General features: G+C 34.9%; 5 protein-coding genes across 6 annotated transcripts; 2 read left to right on the forward strand and 3 right to left on the reverse strand.

Annotated features, from left to right (window-relative positions):
- Positions 1-641: 641 nt before the first annotated feature.
- On the reverse strand, positions 642-2904 carry LOC123224414. The gene is made up of 5 exons (XM_044648068.1): positions 2613-2904; positions 2410-2523; positions 2234-2326; positions 1105-1203; positions 642-1020 (listed from the first exon to the last, which is right to left on the reverse strand). Coding segments are annotated over exons 1-5 (588 nt in total). The 5' UTR covers positions 2614-2904; the 3' UTR covers positions 642-739.
- Positions 2905-7079: 4175 nt separating this feature from the next.
- On the reverse strand, positions 7080-9027 carry LOC123222562 (plasmodesmata-located protein 1). Its single transcript, XM_044645406.1, has 2 exons — positions 8050-9027; positions 7080-7813 (listed from the first exon to the last, which is right to left on the reverse strand). Exons 1-2 carry the CDS (start codon positions 8804-8806, stop codon positions 7674-7676), a joined length of 897 nt encoding a protein of 298 aa, XP_044501341.1. The 5' UTR covers positions 8807-9027; the 3' UTR covers positions 7080-7673.
- A 2537-nt stretch (positions 9028-11564) lies between these two features.
- Positions 11565-18892, forward strand: LOC123222560 (probable inactive histone-lysine N-methyltransferase SUVR2). Of its 2 annotated transcripts, XM_044645403.1 has the most exons (11): positions 11565-11859; positions 12355-12393; positions 13421-13648; positions 13739-13771; positions 13881-14379; positions 14836-15965; positions 16162-16412; positions 16544-16610; positions 16720-16770; positions 17551-17647; positions 18512-18892. In XM_044645403.1, exons 3-11 carry the CDS (start codon positions 13466-13468, stop codon positions 18538-18540), a joined length of 2340 nt encoding a protein of 779 aa, XP_044501338.1. In that variant the 5' UTR covers positions 11565-11859; positions 12355-12393; positions 13421-13465; the 3' UTR covers positions 18541-18892. The 2 variants fall into 2 exon arrangements, with proteins under 2 accessions (XP_044501338.1, XP_044501339.1); XM_044645404.1 differs by lacking the exons at positions 11565-11859; positions 13739-13771 and having other exon boundaries at positions 11884-12393.
- A 59-nt stretch (positions 18893-18951) lies between these two features.
- On the reverse strand, positions 18952-20535 carry LOC123222561 (glutathionyl-hydroquinone reductase YqjG). Its single transcript, XM_044645405.1, has 3 exons — positions 19687-20535; positions 19323-19572; positions 18952-19229 (listed from the first exon to the last, which is right to left on the reverse strand). Exons 1-3 carry the CDS (start codon positions 20490-20492, stop codon positions 19038-19040), a joined length of 1248 nt encoding a protein of 415 aa, XP_044501340.1. The 5' UTR covers positions 20493-20535; the 3' UTR covers positions 18952-19037.
- A 17-nt stretch (positions 20536-20552) lies between these two features.
- Positions 20553-21607, forward strand: LOC123222563 (60S ribosomal protein L23). Its single transcript, XM_044645408.1, has 4 exons — positions 20553-20707; positions 20805-21089; positions 21231-21272; positions 21356-21607. The coding sequence occupies exons 1-4, from the start codon at positions 20695-20697 to the stop codon at positions 21436-21438; spliced, it is 423 nt and encodes a 140-aa protein (XP_044501343.1). The 5' UTR covers positions 20553-20694; the 3' UTR covers positions 21439-21607.
- Positions 21608-25202: the final 3595 nt, after the last annotated feature.

Below are 25202 nucleotides of genomic sequence, written 5' to 3' on the forward strand. Positions count from 1 at the left end.
ATAGAGTCTAATTATTTTAAAAAAAAAAAAAACCCCGGTGATGGAATAAATTAATTGACCTGAGAAGATGGGGGTGAGTCATGTAGAGTAATCTAAATGCAAATTTTAAATTATTTTAATATAATATGATATAATAAACGAGATTTTATTATACGTGGAAAAAAATTGTCCTGTTGCAAATTGAATCAAATATACTGCCGTTCCAAAAGGTTCTTGAGGTATGGCCTCATTCTCGGTGTTCTTCTTTGATCTTTTCCTTTATTGAATTTCTAAGTTTTTTAATTCTCAGAATCAATTCTCTGCTTGTTCTTCTTGTTCTCTTCCTCAATTTGATTTCAGTCCACATCATGTTCTCAAGTAAAATATATGAATAAATCCAAAAAAAAAGTTCAGTTTGAACAGAGAGAGATGATTCTGTAACGTTGTAAAAGATTTTCTTTGTGTACTGTAAAGCTAGGAGGCTGAGGCCTTTCCGGGCTGCATTTGATAGATACTTGTACCAATATCTTCGATTACGAAGATATTTTTGTTTATTTTTTTCTTTTTTTCTTTTATTAAAAAATTCTCTTCTCGTTAGAATCAAAAGGGGTTAATATTCGTAAATTCGGATTGAAATTATCATCTCTAAGTCAACTCTTCTATAAACAACATTAAAAATGTTAGTATAAATCAATTATCAAACCATTTAGCATTTTACAAATCAAGTCCTGCATGATGTATGTTTAGAAGACACTGATATTTAAATCTCTGTTGAGCTTGATTTATCCTTTTTCAAACTCAATATCCGCCTTGGAACAACAAGCGACTTTGGAGATTTGCTCTGTGTAAGGCCGCTCTTGTTACCAAATGCACCCCTGGAACCTTTTCTTGCAGCCAGAGGACTTCCAGCCGTGGGGCCTTTTATGGTGATAGAAATGGGTGTAGTTTGGGCAGGCACTTTCTCCCTGGGGCGAAGATTTTTCAAAGAGGAAGATCTTTCGATGGCTAACTTGTTAATATTTCCAATCATCCCATCATTATCTGATAGATTAATTAAAGAAGCCTCATCAACTTTAGCACTTGGGAATTAAGCTAGTTTATTCAAACATGAGATTTATACCATACCGGGACTGGATAGGACTGCACGAGGGCGAGAAACTAAAATAGCTCTGCAATTCGAGAGTTTGGTATCCTTGCTAGTTGGGGTATTATTGCCCTTTGGTGCTGTCCCAGAAAGAGCTGATACTGTTGAGCATTTGTGTGTTGGTGCATTTATTTAAGGCAAAAGGATTGATTCCCACCCAAGGTTTACTTTAGTCTCAAACTCTCACCTCTTAAGTTTAAAAGACTCAAATATCATTTATCAATTATTAAAATTAATAAAATTTATTAAATTTAAAAGTATAATCATGGTTTAACTAATAAAATAAAAAAGATAAAAATTTATCTCATTTTTCCCATTATCTTTCAAAATTAATAATTTTTTTTACCCCTAACTTTAAAAAAAATATATTTCTCCCTGTTAAAGTTAGCTCAAAAATACAATCATTTTTCCAACAACGAAATTTCTTTGACCATCTTCTACGAGACTGATGATAGATGGTCTGATGCTCTTTCTCTCATTCAAAGAGATGAATCAACGCTGATGATTTATAAGAAGACAAATCTGATCGATTCATCTTCTTCTTCATCTCATGAATCTGATCGATTTGTCTCTTTGATTACCGAATTATGAGAGCCTAGATGAATCGTATAAGGCAAAGACATCAATCCAATCGTCAAAGAGACGAATTGGCTAGATTTATGAGATGAAGGAGAAAATGAATCGATCAAATTTGTCTTTTCACGGATCATGTGTCAATTCATCTTTTCAGTGGAGAGAGAGAGCTCTAGACTATTTGTTGTTGGTCTTAGAAAAGGCATCTAGAGTAGTTTTGTTATCAGAAAAATGGTTATATTTTTTAGTTAACTTTGATAAGAAGGAATATAATTTTTCAAAATTTAAGGTTGAAAAAAAAATTGTTAGTTTTGAAAATTAAAGTGAAAAATACGATAAATTTTTTTATTTTACTGGTTAAATAATAATTATATTATTAAATTTAATTGATTTTATTAAATTTAATAATAACATAAAAATATTTAAGTTTTAAAATTTATGGCAAAAGTTTAAAAACGGACTAACCTTCGGTGGAAATAAGTCTTTTGGCCTTTATTTAACGTGAAAATAGAAGATTAATGAAAGAGAAAGACCAACCTTTGGATGGGGTAGCGGGTTGTGCTTTCGCAGTAAGGGCATTGTTCTTCTTCATTCCGACAGCAGAAGGAGAAGAATTGCTCTGGTTTTCGTCTGGTATGTATGCAAGATAATTAAGGATTAAACTTCCATAACATAATAAATTACAAATTGTGGAATACATATATTATACGTACCATCAGAAGGGTGATGATCTTGTAAAGACAGAGATTCAGTAACCCTTATGAACAGAGATGATCCTGTATCATCTTGCTCTTCTTCTTGTTGCCTAACCATCACTTTTGGATACACTTCAAAATCCAAAATAACAAATGCAAAATCCAAGTAAGAATTAGTAGACAAAGAAAGCAACATAAATAAACATATTCTCAGTACGTACTCTCTGTAAGTTGTGTGCTTCAAACTCCAAAGGCAAATATAAATAGATTGAAAGTAGTGGAAGAGAAACAAGCGAGTCCTGCTGAGAACAGATGCCAACAAACAACAATAACGCATTTATAAGAAGAAAATAAAGAAACAAAAGAGGGAAAGAAGCAAAGGTATGTCAGAGCTTATCCCCCTTTAATGTTGTGCTTTTCTTTCTTTGAGTTTTCGAATTCGTTCAGATGGGTTTTGCTCTGGACAATGCGTAACGGCTAGTGGCAACACCCTCTGAAAAGTTGCATTCCAATTTCTTTACTTAAAAACAAAGAAGTGTTATATTCTCTGCCTGAGAAATTGGCTGTGAAGTTACCATGCCCATCATGGATGATATAATTTCAGAGATGAATAATCATTTCTTATTTCCACATATGGAAAATACAGAAGAAATTTCTTTTTAATTGCGAATTAAATTAACTGTTTTTTAGGAATTTAGATAACAATACTACTATCTTTACCTTACTTGGTTACATAAGTATATCCAAAAGTGTCAATGAAGCATTGTCCAAAAACATTAAAGAAGGATGTTTCTTTTTTATTGAATCCTTTATCGATATTTCTTTTTTATAGTGGTCAGATTTCGATAAATTATTTAAAAAATTAAAATTTTAAAAAAATATATATAATTTTTTAAAATTTAATTATAAAAAAATTATTAATTTTTAAATTAAAAAATAATATAAAATTTTAATATTTTATTATTTAATAATAAAATAATAATATTACCTTTATCTTAATCCATAATGAGGTGTTGAAGTTTTTCAAACGGTTATCAATGTATTACTTCGAGGATGGGTAAAACTTTGGTGGGAAAAGGCCCTTTTAAGGCTTTGTTTGTAAATATACAAAATAATCTTTTAACATCTTACGAGAGAAACCCTCAGTGCTCCGACTTAACCGACAGCTTCATTTCGCTGCCTCCAACTTAGCAAATGGCTTCCCAACCCCGACGAGGCGGAGTCTCTCTCCCGGACCGCCGGGCCACGAAGAATACCAACCAAAATGGCATAATCGCCAAGCTCACCAATGCTCCGATCTTATCTCGCGGCAAGCAAGCAGCATGCGACGCCGTTTATGTCTCCAAGAAGCTTCTCCGTAGCACGGGCAAGGCGGCCTGGATCGCCGGTACCACGTTCCTTATTCTTGTGGTCCCATTGATTATCGAGATGGATCGCGATCAGCAGCTTAACGAACTTGAGCTCCAGCAAACCAGCCTTCTCGGAGCCCCGCCCGTCAACCCGACACTCCCGGTTCCGAGGTAGAATTGAATCACTGTTATTCCAGTGTATTACTGGAGAGAAATTTCAGTTACACTGTCGTTGTAGTGTTTTACTTTTAGCTATAATGAAGTTTTAAGTGTAGTATTGAGCTAATCAGGCCAACATTATGGTAACCTTCGTTTGCCCTGATTCAAAAGTTTGCGTTATAACTTATTTTTGAGCCTGCACGCCTCTCTGACGGTATAGTTTCATGCTAAAACTATATGTTGGGTGGTTATAATGCCATTTTTTTCAGATGCTAATTCTGGAATGTTTTGATTTGTGTTGTATCGCGTTTATGATTTTAAGTTAATTGGTTAAATAAATGTTTGTGTCAAAATACAGTTTCGCCTCATTAGAATTTACTGTAGATATTTAATTACCTGGTGGGGTGTTTCATCGACGACTAGTGCCATTACTTGGCAAAAGATTGTGTGTTTCATTGAAAACTAATAACATCAGCTAGTAAAATGATTTTGTCATTGAACAATTCTGTTTAGTGTACTCTCGATCTGATTAGCTTTATCATCTGCTCATTTGGTTTGGATCTGGAAATATTGTATTATGTTCAGTGCTGAGAAAGGAAAAAGAGAGAAAGGGGAAGGGTGGAATGATGAAATTGAGACAGGAAATTAAGGGTTCTCACTCTCTACTTCTTGAGTGTTATTGTTGTCTAAGATGGAACGGAAGAGAAGTGTGTTCGTTTTTGTTACGTAAAAGTATAAATTCTATTCTCATTATGTGGCTCATACTTTTTGGCCATTGTAGTGTTCATCCTTCTCCTTTTACAGTCAACTAAGAAAAATGCTGTCCTATCAAACATTTTTCTTTAAACTGGTCCAACCAAAGAAGTTTTTGAGCATACCTGTGGGGTTAAAGTCTTCTATTGGTGTTTTAAGGATCCTTCTTCTTGCCTTGAAGCAACTAATTAAACTAGGAAATGTTAATCACAATCTAGAAAATTGGTGGTTTTACTAGGCAGCAAATTTATGCTTAGAAGGTTTTCCATTTCTCAGTCTATGAATTTGCTCCTGATTAACTTTCCTATTCATAGTGATAAGTGTATTGGTCAATGAAAGACTGATATAATGTATATATGATCCTTTCTTTAGAATGTAAGTGGTGATGCACTGTTTCTACCGCTAATGTGTTAGATACTTGGGGAAATTTCAGCAACGCCTCCTCTGTTTTATCTTGTATCAGCCAACAGTTTTTGTTCTGCACTTCTGTAAAATTTGTTTCACCACTGTACTCCCTGCTCTTTGTTCACAAACGAGACTACTCAACCACAGTATCAATCCAAGCAGCAACTCAAAATGAATTAAACAGTGAATTAACAACAAATATGTCAACTGGAATTCTTCATTTCATAAATGGAAAACAGTGTAACTTTACATCAGTTCATTACACCTCTTAGTTCACAAAAGCAACAGAAAATAAAATTCCAACAAACTGCAAATACAGAAAACTCTGGCCAAAATTTCCAGGCAATTTGAGAGGCCTAGATCTCTCCCTTAATTCCCCACTTCCTCTATGATTTTATCCTTGCCTTTTTCCATCCATGCTGCCTCCTTTTTGTTGCCCATTATTACCAATTCTCTTTCTGTTATGCCACGTAAGTGCCTTTCCTCTTGTCGTCCTAACATGCACTGGTTTGCCATCTGTCCCAATCCAGTGCTGCCAAGTGGTTTTAGTAGCTCCAATCTGCTGTTGCTCACTTTGCTGTTGCCACGCTCTCCTCTTCCTTGATTCTTCTTCTTCCTGCAGGTGACATAAACTCGGGACCTAACATAATGGTTCTCAGGAGTTATTAAAATGTAGTAAAATCTTGTGGAAATTTTGAAATTTCTTGCAAGCATATCGAAACAATCCATGAGTGTCTCTTATCATGTTTTCTTTGTGAAAAATGCATTGATCTATTTGTTGTCAAATAATTTGTCAATTATATCACAAATTAAGCATGTTAGATGTGTATTGTCAAATTTTCTGTCGCAGATATTTGTATAAATCTTGTACCATCATATTAGAAATTTGACATTATGATGAAGCATTATTTTTGGCGCACACTGTGATTTTTTTTAGAATGTTGTGCTCAGAGTTCTTGGGGATGCCAAATACTTGTAGGCTTCTGATGCTAAAATGTGTTTTAAATTCTCAGTGGCTTTACTATAAATTCCTAGATTTGAAATGAACGTTTACTGGGTGCTCAATTGAAGTTTGTAGTGACATTTTCTTTTTCCTTCACAGTTTCAAAAGGTAGATCTTGAACCTGTAATTATGATAAACGTTTGAACAAGAGTAGTAGAGTGGATTATGGATATGTAGCAAAGGCATAGTGTAAATTTGTTGGAGTTCATTGCTTTTTCCTTTCAGGGTCACATGGTTAATTTGTCAGCAAGATTAGAAACCTGTAAAATAGAAGGGTTTTGTTCACAGTATATGTTTAATGTCATAGACATAGCGGTGGGAGAATAGTTTATGCTCCAGTTTCTCTGTTACTGTTGGTGAATGATGGTGGCCCCGATGTTTGAAACTTTGCTCCTCTTTTTATTTGCCATTACAGTTCCTTTGTTCATACAGCTGGTTGCCTTAGTAACGAAGACAAATTATAAAATTCAATTTTTACACACGTCCCTCGATGCGATGATGCAATGTACTTTTCATATTTCCAGGTGGATTCTAATGACATATAACTTGTCTTCATAGTGAAGTGGACTAGATGTGATTATATATGGAGTCTTTGTCTTATAATTTTGTTGAGCAACAAAGTTACGTGTACCCACTTTAAATACATAAATAAATATATACTTATATATGTTATTATATGATTTGATGATAAAGTCATATTCAATTATATAATGACACATATCAGTGTATACTCATTTATGTATTTAAAGTACAAAATTGCTTTTTTGTTATATATTATTTTCAAAAAAAAAAAATGATGCTATTCTTACCAATCACAGGGCAATTGCTTGTAGAAGGAAGTAAACAGATGTAACTCCAGAAACAATAATATGATGAATTGATAATGATGTTGCTCTGTTATTAGGTTCGGGAAAGAAGGAAAAAGGATTAAGACATTGCTGCGATGGCCCAATTAAAATAATGCCTGATTACTTAATGCCAAAGTGATAACTACAATCAATATTATATACATCTTTACATGATAAAGAAATTTGCTTGATTGGATTATAAAATGGGATAAATAATGACAATTATTTTTTCCCCCCCAAATAATACCTCAAAAACATAGATAGAAAGACAGGGATAGATATTTCTATCTATACAGAGACTTGGCCGAACTTGCAGGTATTAGCCAGCCAAAAACTTTACACTAACGTGATCCATAAAATAGTGAACTCACATGGTTTAGTAGGTGTTCATGCAAAGTGGATGAGCCAAAAAGTGGTAACTGAAAGTGTCTCGGGATTGTGGAGAGCCAGCCAGCCAGCCCATTTCTCTATTCTAAAGCAAATTGCAATGCACCAAAACCAAAGCTAGCACAGTAGTGTGGTGAGACAGAGACCCTCAACTTTTTGCCGTATAATTGTCTCTTTTCTTTAATTTTTGCTCTTTTTTTTTTTTTAATATATCAAAAGTTCTTTCCGCAAAATTAGACTAGTACATCTTCAAAATGGAAACCCTTTTAATCTTTAATTGTAGAAACTATACAATCTATCTAGAATATCTTCAGCAAGAAGGCAAATACTAGGAAATTGAAGTAGTAAAGTTTGAGCCCTGATCAGACTGAATCCCTCTCATTCATACTGCTTACCACCACGTTTCTTCACCAAGGACTTAACGAACATCAAAAGAGCAATTCCAAATCCCAAGGCTGCCACTCCTCCCACTGCAATCGCCACCGTCCTCTGTGTATGTTGCTTGCTACCTCCTCCACCTATCGAACCCCATAAAATCTTTGATTGAACATTCAACCACAACAAAAAGTATTTGCTTTTTAAACATTAAAAAGGAAAACGCCAAAACTTTGACCAAGTTTCCAAATTAAAAAATAACCACATATGCTATATGTTAATAAAATATGTTGAGTCTGCATTTGCGAAAAATATTAATTTATGAAACCAGTGCTACAAAAAAGAAGCTTTTTTTTTTTAAAAAAGTTTTCACGTTTACCTGATAATGGTGATGAAGGAGTGTTAGGCACACCATTCGGGTAGTAGCTATAGCTAATGTAACATTTATGGAGGTAAATCTGCCCTGAAATCGAGTCGCCACACTCATTTTTAGCTCTTTCTACAGCACTCTTCACACAATCCCCACAATCACTACTCGCCAGATCGCCTTCACACTGCCCTAATACATACACTTCTTCGTACTTCCCTGTGTAAAACAGCCCGCTATTTTTTATCCCATTCGTTAACACACTGAAGGCCATGTCTCTTTTGTTATCAAACCCTGGCTCACTCGCCTGAGTCGACCCACAAACCTTATATATCAACTCTGTCTCTGATACTTGCTCGAACCCAATGATTTCATACCTAAGGTAGCACCCACTGAGTTGAATCCGAGCTGCTATGGATTTCCCACAGAGTTTGTCAACCATGTCTGAGATTTTGCTCACACATATGTTGCACTGAGTGACAGTGAGGTCTCCTCTGCATTGGTAGAGTCCCATGATGGAATTTTGGCCGTCACCAGAATTTGTGGTAGCAAAAGTTTGTTGTGATGACTGTGAAACCAAAGAGGACAAGAGTGTTTTCAGGTTTTGAGAGTAAACCTCTGATGAGTCTTGAAATTTCTGGGCTGCACATCCTTTGAAAATCAAGGTGGTGGTGTCTGCAGCAGTTGTGGGATAACTAAAAACCACGAACAATATTATGAAAAGCATAGAAAGAGAAAGAAGAGAAAAGGGTTTTGTGAGTAAAGCCATTTGAGGATGTGAAATGAAATTCGTTTTTTATTAAGAGCTCACGTGATTGTTGAATGGTTTTTGTGTCGCAAGGGTTTTTGTTTGGTAGTTTCTTGGAATTGGTTATTGCTGAAAACAAGGGCAGTAAGGAATGGTTTGGTATATCTGGATGCAGAAGAGAAGAGTATTGGGTCTTGGTTAAAGGGGTTTTGGCCTTTTCGAACTTCTTTATAGGCTTTAATTGCTTTTTTCTAATTCCATACTTAACACAAATCATAAACGTGCTTTAGTCATGGCCATCAAAAATTTGGAAACTGGGCAAGGCCTGGTTGTTGCCTGTGAAAAACTACAATAAAGGCCTTCTGGTATATGATTTTGCTGCAGGTTTGGAGTACATTAAGCGTCGATTTTCAGGACCTTTAACTGCATTAAAAAGAAAATAATAGCTGCTGGACCAGTGAGGCTACTGGATCCACTTATCTGAAGCCATAAATGGTTATAGAACAGTGACAATCATGGAGATTTAATGTTGGTTAAAATGGTCATTCTCATTTGTCATCTGTCAACTTCCAATTCAACAAGTATTCAATTTGAACTATGTTGTAAGCATTGGAAAAGAATAACTTATACGCATAATCTTCTTAAATAAGGAAAGAAAGTACTAATTCAACTACTTTTGTAGGCAGTAATAAGTTTGACTGATCTAGAAATGGCTGGTTTCTAAGCATAATAGCAAGTTCATGACAATTTCTTAGAATGGCCCTAATTGTGATAAATTTGGGTTGAAAAAACACCGAAAGCCTGAACAGAATCTGAAATTTAATAAGTGCTTAGAATCTCGTTCACAGTTCACAGATCACAGAAACCCTAATCAGGAAATGCTCAAACTCCTCATCTTCCAAAATGTCCACAGTTTAAACTTCTTTATATATTTTTTTTTCAAGAAACAATGGCATCAGCCTTGTCAACTCTTTGGATGGTTTGATGAAAACTGAAATGACAAATATGAACAACAGTGACCTCTGTGAATGATATATTATGATATCTGTGAATATGGCAAGTGGGTTAATTTTGATTTTATAGACCAAACAGGAGAAGTTGAGTTTGTAATTCTTTCTTCTTTTTCCCTTCATATTTTCATTGTTTATGTAGTTTTTCCTGAAATTTTTTTGCAGAGTCGGTCGCCTTCACTTTCTCCAAACATTGTACACGAAGGACTGAGCCATCTTCCTACCGGTGTCTTCCAGCGGCTGGATGATGGTAAGTGTGGGACATTCTATGCCATGGTACTCTTTCAAGGGCTCCTTTTTTGATGGTGAAGGATCAGTTTCTCTTCAACCGTGAATTAATATTCCTAGAATGAGATAATAACATTGTTTGTTATTATGTGTGGTGACGGTTTTCACTTTTTAGACTTGTCTAATCAGTCTGATTAACAGCAATTAGCCCACACAGGTTGAAAGTGATCTTTATCTACATATTTCTTATTGTCTCTAATGGTTTTCAATTTTGCTGGTGAACTGCAACCTCACACTCGGTAAAATGTTTTGTGTATGCTAAATTTCTGGTTTCATTCTGCATGAACTGACACTTGTTGGTTTGTTAAAAGCCAAAGAAGCTGCTGAAGCCATTAAGCTTGTGTGACATTAACTGTATTGCTTAACAGAGAAAACTGTTTCCAAGGTATAATAGAAGTTTGAGTACGTAAATATATATATATTTATATATATCATCATATAATTTAATAATTTTAAATTAAAAATAAAATAATATTTATTCATATAATGATATATATAAATACGTATGTATATGTATATCTAAAATAGATATATATATAATATTGTTCTTTCCTCATATGGAGCTTTCACTTATTCATGCCATTGTTTTGCTCATCTTCCAACATAATTAGTTTAGTTACTGATTTACCAATTTTTTCGATAAAATTATATGCACAAATAGTGATGTATCATCGTGTGATTAAGTATTATTTTATTTTTAATTTTTAACTATTTAATTATATGATAACACACTGTAGTTTATGCATAAAAATTATATATATAATATTACTCTTATATTTATAGTTATTTTTAGGTACTGAATTAAATATTTGAGTTTCATTCATCAATAATTAATTTAGAAAAAAAAGTTTTAATTTAGGATGAATGAGTATTTTTCATCTACACTATATCAAAATGATAATTTATCGAATTAAAAATTAATTTCTTTTATTTTATATCAAAAAGTTAAAATGTTAATTGAAAGGATAAAAGCGTATTTTACAAACAATATCAATATTATAATATTAATATCACTTTATTCTTACATATAATATTAATAATAAAATTATATATATGTATATTTATATAATTTAGATAAATAAATAATTTATTATTATATAATTAAATAATTTTAAATAATTCAGATAAAAAATATCATTGTCCCATTAATTTAATTATTATTTAGTATACTCTTTTTTATAAATTTTTATATCAATTATTTTTTAATAATAAAATGATATATATTTTAAATATAATTTTTATATATAAATATCATTACCCTTTTAATTTAATTATTATTAAGTATATTCTTATTCGAAACTTTGAAAAAGAGGCATTCTTATTTAAAAAGCAAAAAATAAAGTTTTTTCATTTAATTTAATATAGAGTAAACTATTTAATTTAAATTTTTATATAATTAAATAATTTTAAATTAAAAATATACTACTTTATTTATTTTTTATTTATTCTCTTTGTATTCAAAACACTCATTTGTCATTCAAAATATCCTTGTGCTGCACCAACCGAGCCCGGTAAATGGAAAACCGAGGACTACAGACGTGCCCGCCAAACCTTCAGAATTCCATCCTAAACCGTTCTTACACGCGCCGGATTCCTATAATTACGATTCTTCCACGCGCTTGATCTAGCGTACTCATTGCATTACATTGCAACTATTCAAGTACTAGCTTCGGCTCACTCTGTATTGTCTTAAATAACAAAAACCCATTTTGGAATCGGCCGTTTGGTTCAGTGCTCTATTTCACGCCCACAGTCTCGGTAGTCCTGATAATGCTGGTTCGTTTTGTTCCTCGATAACACTGAATGTTGTTTTCATTTTTTGCATTCAAGCGTTTATTCAAAGCAGATGTTTTTGCTCTTAGGATTTTGAAGAACACTTTCTGTTTCGAATGTTGCTCAAACACAACCTTTACATGTGTTTGTTAGATTCCGTCTTGTTCTGGGTTTTTCATGGATCGCTACATTTGCACATTTCGAGATAGTCTCTCGGTTCGGTTGCTGAGAAGAAAAACTTAGCTGTTGTTGTATTACGGATAGCGAAGTTTGCTTCCTCGGTCAATAGAGACTGAATAAAATTCACTGCTAGGGTTTTCTTTTTAATTTTTTTATTATTAGTTTGGTGGGTTTGGAAGTATCATCCTCTGATGACTCATGATTTTGTTATCAAGATAGAAATATTTGATTAATGTTTTTTCTTTATAATCTCTGGGCAACGGCGAGAAACTTTCGTGTTTATATTTTCTTAATATCTACTTCTTTGGTGATTTTCAGGTTGTGCTGGTGTGAATCAATCTTCAAGAACTTGGCTTGGTAAGATTAACATCAACTCGGTTCTCAGTTGACACGCATTTATATTCTTTGTTATTGGGGGGTTGTGATTTAATCTTGGTATTTATTTTCATGTGGAAATATCTTCATATTTTGGAAAAAAAAAGTTCATAAAATTTCTCCTTTCTCTGATAAGATGTTAAACATACTTTTACTGCTAAGGAAATTATATGCGTGCAAATATATATTTATATACACATACACACTTTATAGTTAAAAAGACTAATTTTGCCTTGTTGATTTATCTTGTTATTTTATTTATACTTTTTTCTTTTTAGTGCTTGCTTTTGTGAGTAGGGGTGGATTAAAGCCAAGCTCGAGCTTAGCTCGACATGAGGGCCTAGGCTTAAGCTCAATGAATTTCACACGCATAAGTTCGATCTTGATATGGTGGCTCTAGCTTGAGCTCAACCGAAAAAAAATAACTTATAAATAATATTTTATAAAAGATATTTTCTTTGATTAAAGAAAACATTAGAGGAAAGTTAAATTATATTAAGAAAAGAAAAAAAAGTAAGTTTATTTATAATTGGTGAGGTAAGTTGTTAAATTTTCACCCATTATAAAGGGGTTAACCTAATTCCAAAAATCCCATATTGGGAAGAAAAACTTTAACAATTCTCCTTACTCTTTATGAATAGGATTACTTTTTTCCTTTCTCAGTACAATTTAAATTTCCTCTAATATTTTCTTTTAGTAGAAAACATAAATTTTAGAAAATAATTTAAAAAATGATTTTTTATAAGTTAATATTTTTTCAGTCGAGCTTGAGCTGAGCATCCTATGGCTAGATCTTGATATTTTTTTTATACTCATGGCTTGAGCTCGAGCCATGGATGCTAGTTTCGAGCTTGATTGAGTTAAGCTAGTAGTCAAGCTCGAGTCAGATTAACTTGGATCCAGCCCTGTTTGTGAGTGAATCATAAAAATCTGATTTCATTTGAAATTTCCTGTTTGTAGCTTTTTATAATTTCAAAGTTGTTTGACTTCCTGGCACTGGCATATGTAGGTACACTTGGTACTTATAGTAGAGACAGCTTGTTCTTCATCTGTTATGGCACCTGATCCAAGAGTTTTGAAGGCATTCAAGGCTATGAAGGCGATTGGAATCAGTGAAAACAAAGCCAAACCTGTACTAAAGAAACTTCTGAAATTGTATGAGAAAAATTGGGAACTCATTGAAGAAGAAAATTATCGTGCTCTCGCTGATGCTATTTTTGAGGAGGAGGATGCTCAGGTTCATCTTCCTTTTGTCACTTATTATGGTTTTGTGTATGATGTTTGTTTCCTCTAACTTTCTTTCTTATGTTCTAATATGATCTATCAGGTTTCTGAACAGAAGAAAACTAAAATTGTCGATGTATGCAACCTGTTTCTCTTGCTTTCACTGGGTTTATATTCTAGTTTTTGTTTTGATCCCTTTGATTTTTTCTGCTGACATGCTTTTCTCTTTTGTTCATTTTGACTAGCAAGAAGAAAATTTTGGGGAAGAGCCTCTTGCTGACATTGAGCCCTTACTCCCCTTAAAGCGCTTGCGTAGAGGCCATGAAGCATCAGCTACACCTTCTACCAGCAACTCCAGCCCAATGTCAGGTGGAGCTTTATTAAGAGAGCCAAAATTGGAAGAGGCTGAACTACCTTCTACTTCTATGCAACAGCAGTCTCAAGACAAGACAGAGGCTCTACAACTCAGTACTGGAAATGTAAGGGTTGACACTCCTTGTCCTACCTACAAAAGAAAGAAACCTGTATTGCCTACAATTGCTTCTGCAGAAAATAGATGTATTTCTGTGCGGGCATCTCATGGAGTGCACATTAGAAATCCCATATTTGAGTCGGGAAATGTTCTTTTGCCTAAGGTGCCCAATTCTCAAGCATTGATCAAGCCAAAAGATGAGCCATTTACCGATGACATGCTTATGGATGACAGACCACAGTATGAGGTTCCAATTGCAGTGATTCATCCAGGTACTTTTGATACTTGTATTTTTTTTTTCCCATCTTTTTGCTATATATTTCTTTTTTATGAGTTCCATCTTATTGGACCTTCATGTTGGAATTGAAATTTAATTTGTTTCTCTGTAGTTGCTCTCCATTTAATTAAGCAGTTTTGTTTTCTTTGAGTTGGGGTTACTTGAGCTTCTGGAATTCTGTCTGCTAGCATATATGGGCATCTTAGTGGTAATATTGGTATTATGTTATGTTTTATTAAGGATATTGGTTATATCTAAGAAGGAAAATAATGAGTTTGAACATTTTATGATTCATAATACAATATTTATGCCTTGAGATCCACTAAACTTGGTGATTGTTTGCCTGTTAGTTATTTTGTGACAGATCATGCTCTTTTCCATCTGAAACCATGGATTTTTTTTTTTTCGGTTCTAGTTCATCTAGAATTTGGTTTTCTATTTAATTTGACAGGTTCATTAGGCATAAGACATTCATCTGCTGGAAATGTTTCCATGGATGAGCCAGTTGGGGAGGAGCCTCATCCATCCCAACATGTTGTGGCTGAATATGGAAGTAGTGAGGCTGTAACTTCTTTGACTGAGAGGAGCTCTAATTGTGAACTTGCTAATGTTCCTGAAGGATCTCACCCTTCCTTGGAGATTGCGTCTTCGACCACGGGAGAGGTGAAGATATCTCTAAGCTGCAATTCCGCTGTTGGAAATCCAAATTTTCATATGCCTACTCTGGATGAACTAAGAGAATTAATGGAACAGAGGTGTCTTCGATCATATAAGATCATTGACCCAAGTTTTTCTTTCATGAATGTGATGAAAGATGTGTGTGAGTGCTTCTTGGAATTGGCAACTAATTCATCTCCTGAATCACAGGAAAGGGTAAGGGTGATGCCACCTCTTGATCTATTGAGGAAATCTACTACTCCGGATGCACTTCTTTTTGGGGGTAGTGAGGAAAATAGATGGATGTCATCTTCTATGAATGGTACTGCTGAAAGAGATAAGAAACAGGAACTAAAAGACCATGAATTTTCTAACTCATCTAGTTTGGTTGTAGTGCCACAGTGTCAATTAAGTGCTGATGAATTAAGGGTTTTAAATGATGTCAAAGACATAGCTAAAGGGGAAGAAGGAGTTGCAATTCCTTGGATTAATGAAATAAACAATGAATGTCTGCCGCCGTTCCACTATATTTCCCAGAATTTGGTGTTCCAAAATGCTTCTGTGAATGTCTCTCTTTATCAAATTGGTGAGGAGAATTGTTGTTCTTCATGTTTTGGTGATTGCCTATCATCAGCAGTATCTTGTGCTTGTGCACGCCGAAGTGGGAAATATGTTTACACATCAGAAGGCCTTCTTGAGAAGGACTTCTTAAATGAGTGCATCTCAATGACTCGCGATCCTCAACAGCAATGCCTTTTGAATTGTAGGTATTGCCCGCTTGAAAGATCAAGAAATGAAGGTATTATAGAACCATGTAAGGGTCACTTGAAAAGAAATATTATAAAGGAATGCTGGAGCAAATGTGGCTGTTACCGACAATGTGGCAATCGTGTGGTGCAGCGTGGGATAAATTGCAAACTGCAGGTTTTATTCCCTTCTTTATTTTTTTTAGTTCTAGCACTAGTAATAGCTAAATTATTGAACATGTTTTCTGAGTTGATTATTATCTGGTTCTCTTCAAATTGAAGTTATAATGACACTCATCACCATTTACTTATTCTTATAGATATCCTTTCTAGTTACATGTGTATTCAGTAACTTGATTTCATTTACGTGTTAGGTGTTTTTTACACCTGATGGAAAGGGATGGGGGCTTAGAACTCTAGAGAAGCTGCAAAAAGGTGCTTTTGTTTGTGAGTTTGTTGGAGAAATTGTAACCATTAGAGAATTGTATGAGAGGAACATCGAGAGACATAACTGTCCAGTTCTATTAGATGCATATTGGGCTTCAAAAGGAGTTTCAAAAGATGAAGAAGCTCTCTGTTTGGATGCCACATGTTATGGAAATGTTGCCAGGTTCTTAAATCATAGGTAATTGCCAAAATATCACTAATGTTGTGTGTAACACTCAGATTTCTTCCTCTTCTGAGTGTAACTTGAAAATAAACGATCTGTGGATTTAGTATTTTGAGCATCTGATGAGTTATTTTTTGTGTTTGCAGATGCTTTGATGCGAACTTGATCGAGATACCAGTTGAAATTGAGAGTCCTGAGCATCATTACTATCATGTAAAGCACATTAGAAGCTCCATCCCAATGCCTATTGTTTTGTTTTTTGTTACGGATACTGGTTTCACTGATACAGTTATTCTAACTATTGTCTTCACCTGTGATGCAGCTTGCATTTTTCACAACAAGAGAAGTGGATGCATTTGAAGAGCTAACATGGGTGAGTAGACTTGTTTTTCTATAGATTTAGTTGATGGTTGTTGTGTAAAGACTTTAAACTTAAAGGCTATGTAGTTGTTCATGTAGAGTTGTGCCGATTATTCTCTCTTTTTTTCTCTGGTGTGCTTCTTGTTGCTTTGAATGAGGAACAATTTTACCATGGTTTTCATGTACTAGTGTTGTCAAGACTAAAAGGAATAATGAGTGAAACAATATATTCTATGTTGTTGGTGGAAGAGCCACCTGCTATTCTTCCTTGTTATAAACTTGTGCACCTGCTGTGATACTTTTTGGCAAATCCCACATTGGCAAAGTACGAGAGAGATGCTGGGTATGTCTGTACTCTGTCTATATATCCTACATCGGTTAGGGGTGGGAGAATTTGAGTGGTTAAATAGTCTGTGAGTTCTTTAAACTGTTAAAACATGTTTTGGGTTGTAAAGCCCAGAAGCAAAATCATGATGGATTGTGTGTCTACAGTGGACAATATCTTGACAATGGGTTAGGTTATTGAACTAGGGATGTTACACCTGCCCCAATAGTGAAACCAAAAATAAAAGAAAGAGCAAAACTGACCTGATGCAAACTTATTAGAAACTTCTTCTGTCTATATATATATATATATATATATTCCAGGACAGGCAATCCTTATTTCTTGTAGCTCTATTTCCTTTTCTTCATGTCAATATGTGTGACACGTATCACTTTTTATATTGTATATGTTTCTCTATCAGATTTTTATTTGCCCTATATTAAGAAGCCTTAAGGAATGTGTTTGCAGGATTACGGTATTGATTTTGATGACCATGATCATCTTGCCAATGCATTCCAGTGTCGATGTGGCAGTAGATTTTGCAGGAACATGAAACGTTCAAGTAGTAAGTGCTTTAGCATATATTTTGTAGTTCTGTATGAATTATTTATTCAGTTATCTGTTGTTTATTCTTTGTGAATGATATAAACTTCTAGTTTGCATTGCCACTGTGAACTGACTAGTTTGTATTTATGCACTTCCAGTTTCTGCAAGGATGCATTTAATGAACTGGCTAGTTCACACTTGACAATGCAAACCAGCTAGTTTGTATGGAAAAAATGCTACCGGATAGATCCATCTTGAATTTGCATTCTAGTTCTAAGTTTTAAATTAGACCTCAGTAACAAACCTTGAACATCCCATTTTAATTTGAATAATTTTTTTTCTTCCCGTTTGGCATTTTAGCATGCATGCTGTTCTTCTTGATCTGAATGAATAATCTTGCAAATCTTTGTCTGCTTGGTAGGCAAGAGGATAGCAAGTTCAAAATTCTTTCAGTGTGGAATTTGGATGATAGCATTTAGTTGCGATGTTTGTTTTTTGGAAAAAGAAATTCTATTTTTATTTTGTAGTATATTGTGATTGAAACAAGAGAAACACGATACGAAAGAGTTCGAGGGGTTGAATGACAAGAAGTTAACGTCTTGGTGCTCACTGTCAAAGCACTTTATTGTTTCTGATAGATTTTGCTTCTTGTTCTTCGTCAATCAAGGTTTTCTTACTGCCTGACCTCAGGGGTCTTTCTCAATTATTCAGGAACTTCTGTCAAATTTACATAAGCATTCAGTGGTTTGGTGCATTAATGGACTGGCAATAGCAATGAATACATTAAACTTTATGAATTATGATCTAATTAAACCAATCTTATTGGCTTCCTTTTTGTTCACGGTTTCCCTATAATTCTTGTGATTGTGTATTTTTGGTGCAGGATCCAAATCTATGCTGAATTCAAGATGAACTGACTTGTGGGGGCATTCAGTTGTAGAAATTTTAATTCTATAGATTAGTCTCTCCCCTAATGAAGAAAAGAGAGGAAGTGGATTTTAGTTTGGTCATACCACTGGCCTTTTGATTTTGGCAAGTAGGGTTAGTAATAGAAGCCGGGGGTAGTTCTTTTTGAAATGCTTTATTTTTGGCTGTGTACATATGTTTGACTGTTTGTGGTCCAGATCTATTGGCGGTATTTTGTAAAGTTTGCTGTTCACTGCTATAATTTGGTAAAGCTAAACTTATCTCAGCTTCTGTTTTTGACAAATACTGCTGTGTAATGAATGTTTGGGGTTTGATATATTGACATTCGAATTGGTCATCTTTATTTCTTATTTTCAGTTTAATGTCTGCTTTTCTCCATATCATCAAGAGAGCGCATGAGTAAGACTAAAATTTTATATGAACATTAAAATTATATTATGTACAGATATTCAACTTCCCTGTGAAACTCATTTCGATCGCCCCTAGGAAACATACAACTGCATACTATTGTCAACTGATGACAGGTTTTCCCTGTTGTGAGGACTCAGGAGAATTTGGTGCTCGCAGCCTGATGGCATCACTGGTCGAATACAACCCGGATTCAGGGGAAAAAGTATTTTGTAATAACCATCCATGATCTCCACAAAGTTGCACGTAGCTGCAACCTTAGGAATCTGATCAAAATAAACAATAGCGTCACTACAAGCCTTTAAGAAACCATGAAGCTAAAGCTACGACAAACATTGAACAAGCCTTAATGGTATTACCTGATAAATGTCACGCATGTAGCCGTGAAGATTGGGAAACTCAATGAGCTTCTTCTTCGTGCATTTAAACAACACATTATACACGACATCAAACCGAATCAATGTAGTAAACAAACAAACGTCGGCAAGAGTTAGTGAATCTCCACACAGATAACGCGAACCACCCAAGTGATCATCGATCATCTCCAATGTACTAAACAAATTATTCACTGCCCTATCATATGCCTCCTGACTCTGTGCAAACCCACATCTACAACATCAATAAGTAACCGAAATTAGACAGTAATCTTGGTTTATTTTTTTGGCAAGTAACTAATCTAATCTTGTTTTCTCATAATGCAGAAACATTCAAAGAATTAATAACCTGTAAACTCCATTATTGACATTGGGGTAAATGAGGTTATTCCACTCTTCAATCTTTCCCTTCAATTCAACTGTTGCAAGATCCAAACCCGGATTACGAGCCTTGTCGTTTAAGCCCGAATTGAAAAACTGGATTATATCATAACTCTCATTACAAGCCACCTCCTTTTTATCAACGTCCCATAGCATAGGCACAGTGGCTCTTCCATCGTACCCGCCCTTCCTTAACTTATAAACTTCCTTCAAATTCTTACACCCGTTTAAGTTATCCAAACCCGGGACCAGAATATCTGTACCCCCCCAGCCACCGATAGCTTTAAATTCCCAGGAACCGTCTTGGCCCGGCGACGCAATTGAGACTGGAATGGCATCTTCGAGGCCTTTCAGAGCTCGGACTATCAGGGTCCGGTGGGCCCATGGGCAGGGCAGGCCCACATAGAGGTGGAGGTTGGTGGTAGGTGGTGGGTAATTTTGGAGGGGGAATTTGGAAGCTGGTCTAGTGTAGTTGCCGGCTGAATCAGAAGGGGCTAGCTGTGACATCATGATTTGCCACGTGGAGTTCCATGCGTTACGGACGGTTGAGATGAGGAGTCCCGGCGGGAGAGATGGCCCCCACAGGAGCTTGGTAACGTTTTTGAGGAGTGTGATGCCGGGGTTGGAAGAATAGGATGAAGGTGGCTGATTGAGAGACATTCTGGCGCCAACATGGCATGATCCTAGCTGGGTTTTACATTTGCTTCTGCCGGTTTCACGAGGCGATAATACAAGAAGCTGAGAAGTGAGTGGTGGTGAAGAACAGCAAGACATTTGCTTCTGCACCAAAACGGTGCGTGTAAGTACATTTAACTTAAGAAAGTTGTTGAAAAACGGTGTCGCATAGTCTAAATCAATTTATCAAGTTTTTATTCGTCCCTGTGTCCAAACACCCAGAAACTCTCCCAGAAAACCCTACTCCTATATAAACAATGATCTATTTCGGCGTCAGTCGAGGATCACAGACAGATCGACCATGTCGAAGCGAGGTACAATGTTCATTCTATTTAGTTTCACTGCTACTAATGTTTTAGGTGGGTATTAGTATGTAATTTATGTATATGATGTAATTTTATATTGTGATAGGAAGGGGAGGATCGGCTGGGAACAAGTTCAGGATGTCGCTGGGTCTCCCAGTGGCAGCTACTGTGAACTGCGCTGACAACACGGGAGCCAAGAATCTCTACATAATTTCAGTCAAAGGAATCAAAGGACGCCTCAACAGATTGCCGTCTGCTTGCGTCGGCGATATGGTCATGGCCACCGTCAAGAAAGGAAAACCCGATCTCAGGAAGAAAGTTATGCCAGCTGTCATCGTCCGCCAACGCAAGCCCTGGCGTCGAAAGGACGGCGTCTACATGTACTTTGAAGGTTAATTTCATTTACAAAATTTAAACTGTCGAATTGCTTTCTTTGATATACATACAAGTAACAAAGTTGCTGCCTGTATTAAACATTAGTGCATATAAATGTTAGCTTCGGTTTCTGAACAGCAGTGCATTCTATTTTCAGATAATGCTGGTGTGATTGTGAACCCTAAGGGAGAAATGAAAGGTAATATAATGACTTGCATTAATCGAATGGATGCTGGATTTTAATTTGATTACTGAAGTGACTTATAATTTGTTTGTTGATAGGGTCTGCTATAACTGGGCCAATTGGAAAGGAGTGTGCTGATTTGTGGCCAAGAATTGCAAGTGCTGCCAATGCTATTGTCTGAGTCTGATTTTCTTTCAACTCATTTCCTTTTTGTGTTCTTAGTTTGATTTTTGTTGGGATTCTTGTTTTCTGTAATAGAATTTGAAACCAGTACTTGTTGGGGAGATTACAATCAACATAACCTGTATGCCTGGATTGAATGATAATGTTTTCATTATATATTGTTCAAACGCATTTGGACATGATAATAACTATTAAAACATAGGGATCTCTTTCATGGTAAACTAATCAATATTTTATTTACTCTCTTTCTTTCAATTGTATTAAATAAAGATTATCTTATATGAACTAAAATGTCTATTATTCAACAAGTTTTTTATTCTCTTTTCCTCTTAATTATATTTTGTTAAATTTCTAGATTATTTCTTCTAAAGATCCTATAAGCTGGCATTTTAATACATCGTAAGATAGCCGCCGAATTCAAACCAAACAGCCGCTGGTATTATATGACATAATTTTGAAGATGGGAAACGGCTGAGCCTATCCCTTTCTATATGGGGAAGGTTGACCCTCATTCACACTATGCTTAGCAGTCTGTTGGATTTATAGCTTCCGAAATCGGTGTAGTTTCAAATCAGGGAAAAATATGAGTTGACAGCATCCAGAAATTTACTTAGAAGATATGATGAAATTTATAGCAGGGTTTGTAGATATACTCAATCTGGGATATTAGTCCTCTGGCCTTTCACGCCCATTGGGCTGCCCAAAATGTCAAGAGAGCTCTTCCCTGGGCTTTTTATTTTGAGAATGTTAGTACTGTACCTCCTATCACTTTATATAAACTGTGAACACTGGTTACTCAGCTTTGGTACATTTTGTTAGCGGTGAATGAAATGCGTATTTTAAATGAATGATTCTTTTATATATATATATATATATATATAAAACTCAATTTTGTTACTTCAAAGGTATTACTTATCCTCCATGAATGATTCTTTTTAGTTCGTGTTGGAAATGTTTTACAAAATCATGATTTCTGTGCGTTTTGAAATTCCTAATAAAAATAAAAAAAATTGTAATTTAAGTGAAATTACTTAAATTTTCATTGCTTGCCGAGTTATTCCGAACACTAACGAAGTCCTGGTATTAGCTTGATAAAGTTTTAGAGGGGACATTGTGTTTGTTACGTTCAACTACTTAACCAAAAGAGCCTTGGGGTTATTGGCTCGCTTATTTTCCTTCAATAATATGCCCTGTTTTCTGATATGATTTTGATAAAGGTTCATTCCAGTTAAAGTTTTGCTAATATGGTTGTGCGCACATTCCATTTTTATTTGCTGGGTAAGATTAAATTTCACCTTTTGATGATTTTTAGGTATGTAGGCACTTGAGCTCCACAGAAGTTTACCTGGACTAGTTGAAGCACTTGATGTAACGCTAAATGAAATGACATCCAATCCTTCCTTCTCTTTGGTTGTGGAGTATATTTGGCCTTTCAATGCTTCTTCTGTTATACTATATTTGGATTTGAAATCAATTAGATAATTAAGTAATACGCTATAAGTTTAATGTGATCACCTTTTCATATTTGTGATGATCATGGTCTTTCACTTCTATCATGTGCTACTTTCAGTAGAGCCAAAGCGTTTGTTTCTGAACATTTCATACACGTTTTGTCGATGAGGGACGGACATTTTAAGCAACAATGGAGATGGATCTTAATGAGCTTTCCGAGATGGAGGACAATTGCCTTAGTGTGTATCTCAAAAAAATTTATGCTTCTGGATTCATTGGTTGCCTTGGTTCAGGAATCAAGGGGTTCTGCGAAGGACTTATTTAAGTCATCTTCAGATGTTGTTCCAACTACAAAGATTGATAAATGTACTGTTGATGATTTTAAAGCATTTTCTGTTCAATGGTTGTCCAAGAGCAGTCAGCATTGTCATTCACCAGTGCTGTGAATCACAGTTGTTGGACTGAGTCCGACAATAACTTTAGTGAAGAACATTTGAACCAAGAAAGAGCTCCAACATTGATGGGGTAGATAGTAGAGTTTCCTGGGAGGATGAATATTTAATATCAACGCTTTACCAGTAGCATCTTTTTATGGGGAACCTTGCTGGGTTGATTAAATAACAATTAGATTGATCTAAAGATGGTGAACATCTCTATTTGTTTTCTACATCTTTTCTGCTTGATTTTCTTTATCCTTCTCTTTTGGTCTGAACTAAGATTCTTTAGTTTTTTCTCAGAGGTGAAGACAACTTGGTTGATTTTGTCACATGGAAGGAACTGCTGGAAATCAATAAATTTCTGGTATTATGTTTATTTGATTGGCCTCTGGTGCAAGCATAATATTTTCTGCACCGAAGTGCAAGTGGGTACAAGTATCTGAACGGCTGTGTATGTCAGCAGAAGGCAGTACTGATGATTTGAGTGAAATCATTGTAAAGTTAATCGAAAATCTGAAATACAAAGAGTCGATGTAACTTTTCTAGTTCTACAGATCCTTAAAGCCTTGATTACATGCAGAAACTGGTACAGTTGTATTTGCAGCCTGGTATTAGCGCTGATACAATATTCGTGCTTGCTTGTAAAAAAATCATTATAACTGATTTATGACCGAATTAAAGCTTTCAGTTTGCTCTATTATCTGGTCCTTCTGTATTCTGCCTGGGTCCATACAGTTTAATGTTGGTGTATTGCTAAATTAAGCTTGATTTTGGTCATGTAGTTCTTTTCTTATGGATCATGCTCTTCAAGTACATGACTTTCTGTTAGATATTTTTGCTCTTAATCAAAATTATTTTGTTACCTGGATGCATTGGAAGTAAATGGAGTTATCTGATTAACATTTCGTGTCCGTTCCTTATGATTCCCTTCCTATCTCAAAGAATTTTCATGAATTGGGCAAGGGAATAGAATATTTTCATTCTGAAGAGGAGATGATGAACTTAAGAGGGAATATAATTTTATGATGAATTCAAAGAGCTGTTTCCTCCCTCATCTACCCTTCGTCAATGGACAAATATACGAATATCCTATCATGGAGTTTTGCTTGATTCAATATTTAATACGTAAGCTGACTACTAATGGGTTTAGAGCTTTTTGTCTAATCAATTATCCCGGGGTCTACTTAGATCCATCCCCCATTTCCACTTGATTCAAGGTCCAAAGGACATCTTTTTGGATAGATTATGCCTGAGGTTCTTTTGTGCCAAAGGATATTCCACAAGGCAGATGATGTAAAGTTTGCTCAGAATTAATCACCATATGAATTATACTGTGATTCATATTTTAGATGGATTCTACAATAGTTGTTCTTTTACCTATCATAATTTCATTTATTTGAGGATAAACCCAGTAATCCAGTGGTCGATCTCTTTATTTCCAAGTTATTGTATCAATTTTTTATTTACTCAAAAATCATAAAATCAAACTTTATTATTTATAAATGTTCTAATAATTTAACGTTAGAATTAACAAAATTAGTGAAACATTAAAATTTTTAAATAAAATATTTAAATTCAAATATTTGTCATGCTTATAAAACCCAAAAATGAACTGCACTTATATTAAACTTTTTTGCTTCGCATCAGTAAGCAGTAAAGCAGGTATACATAATTTTGGCAGTCCACCTTTCATACTTTGATCCGTTTTCTAACACACCAAACCAAACCAATAATAAAGAGTTTGACAAAAGTGAAAGAAAAAAGAAAAGAAAAGTTGAAGCCGTGTTTGGTGGCGAGAGTGGTGCAGTTACAATAAATTTACAAAGCTAATTAACATCACCAGGAAATGTTAGCATGTCCCACTTTCCATCAA

Source organism: Mangifera indica, chromosome 8 (genome assembly GCF_011075055.1).
Source record: "Mangifera indica cultivar Alphonso chromosome 8, CATAS_Mindica_2.1, whole genome shotgun sequence".
NCBI lineage: Eukaryota > Viridiplantae > Streptophyta > Magnoliopsida > Sapindales > Anacardiaceae > Mangifera > Mangifera indica.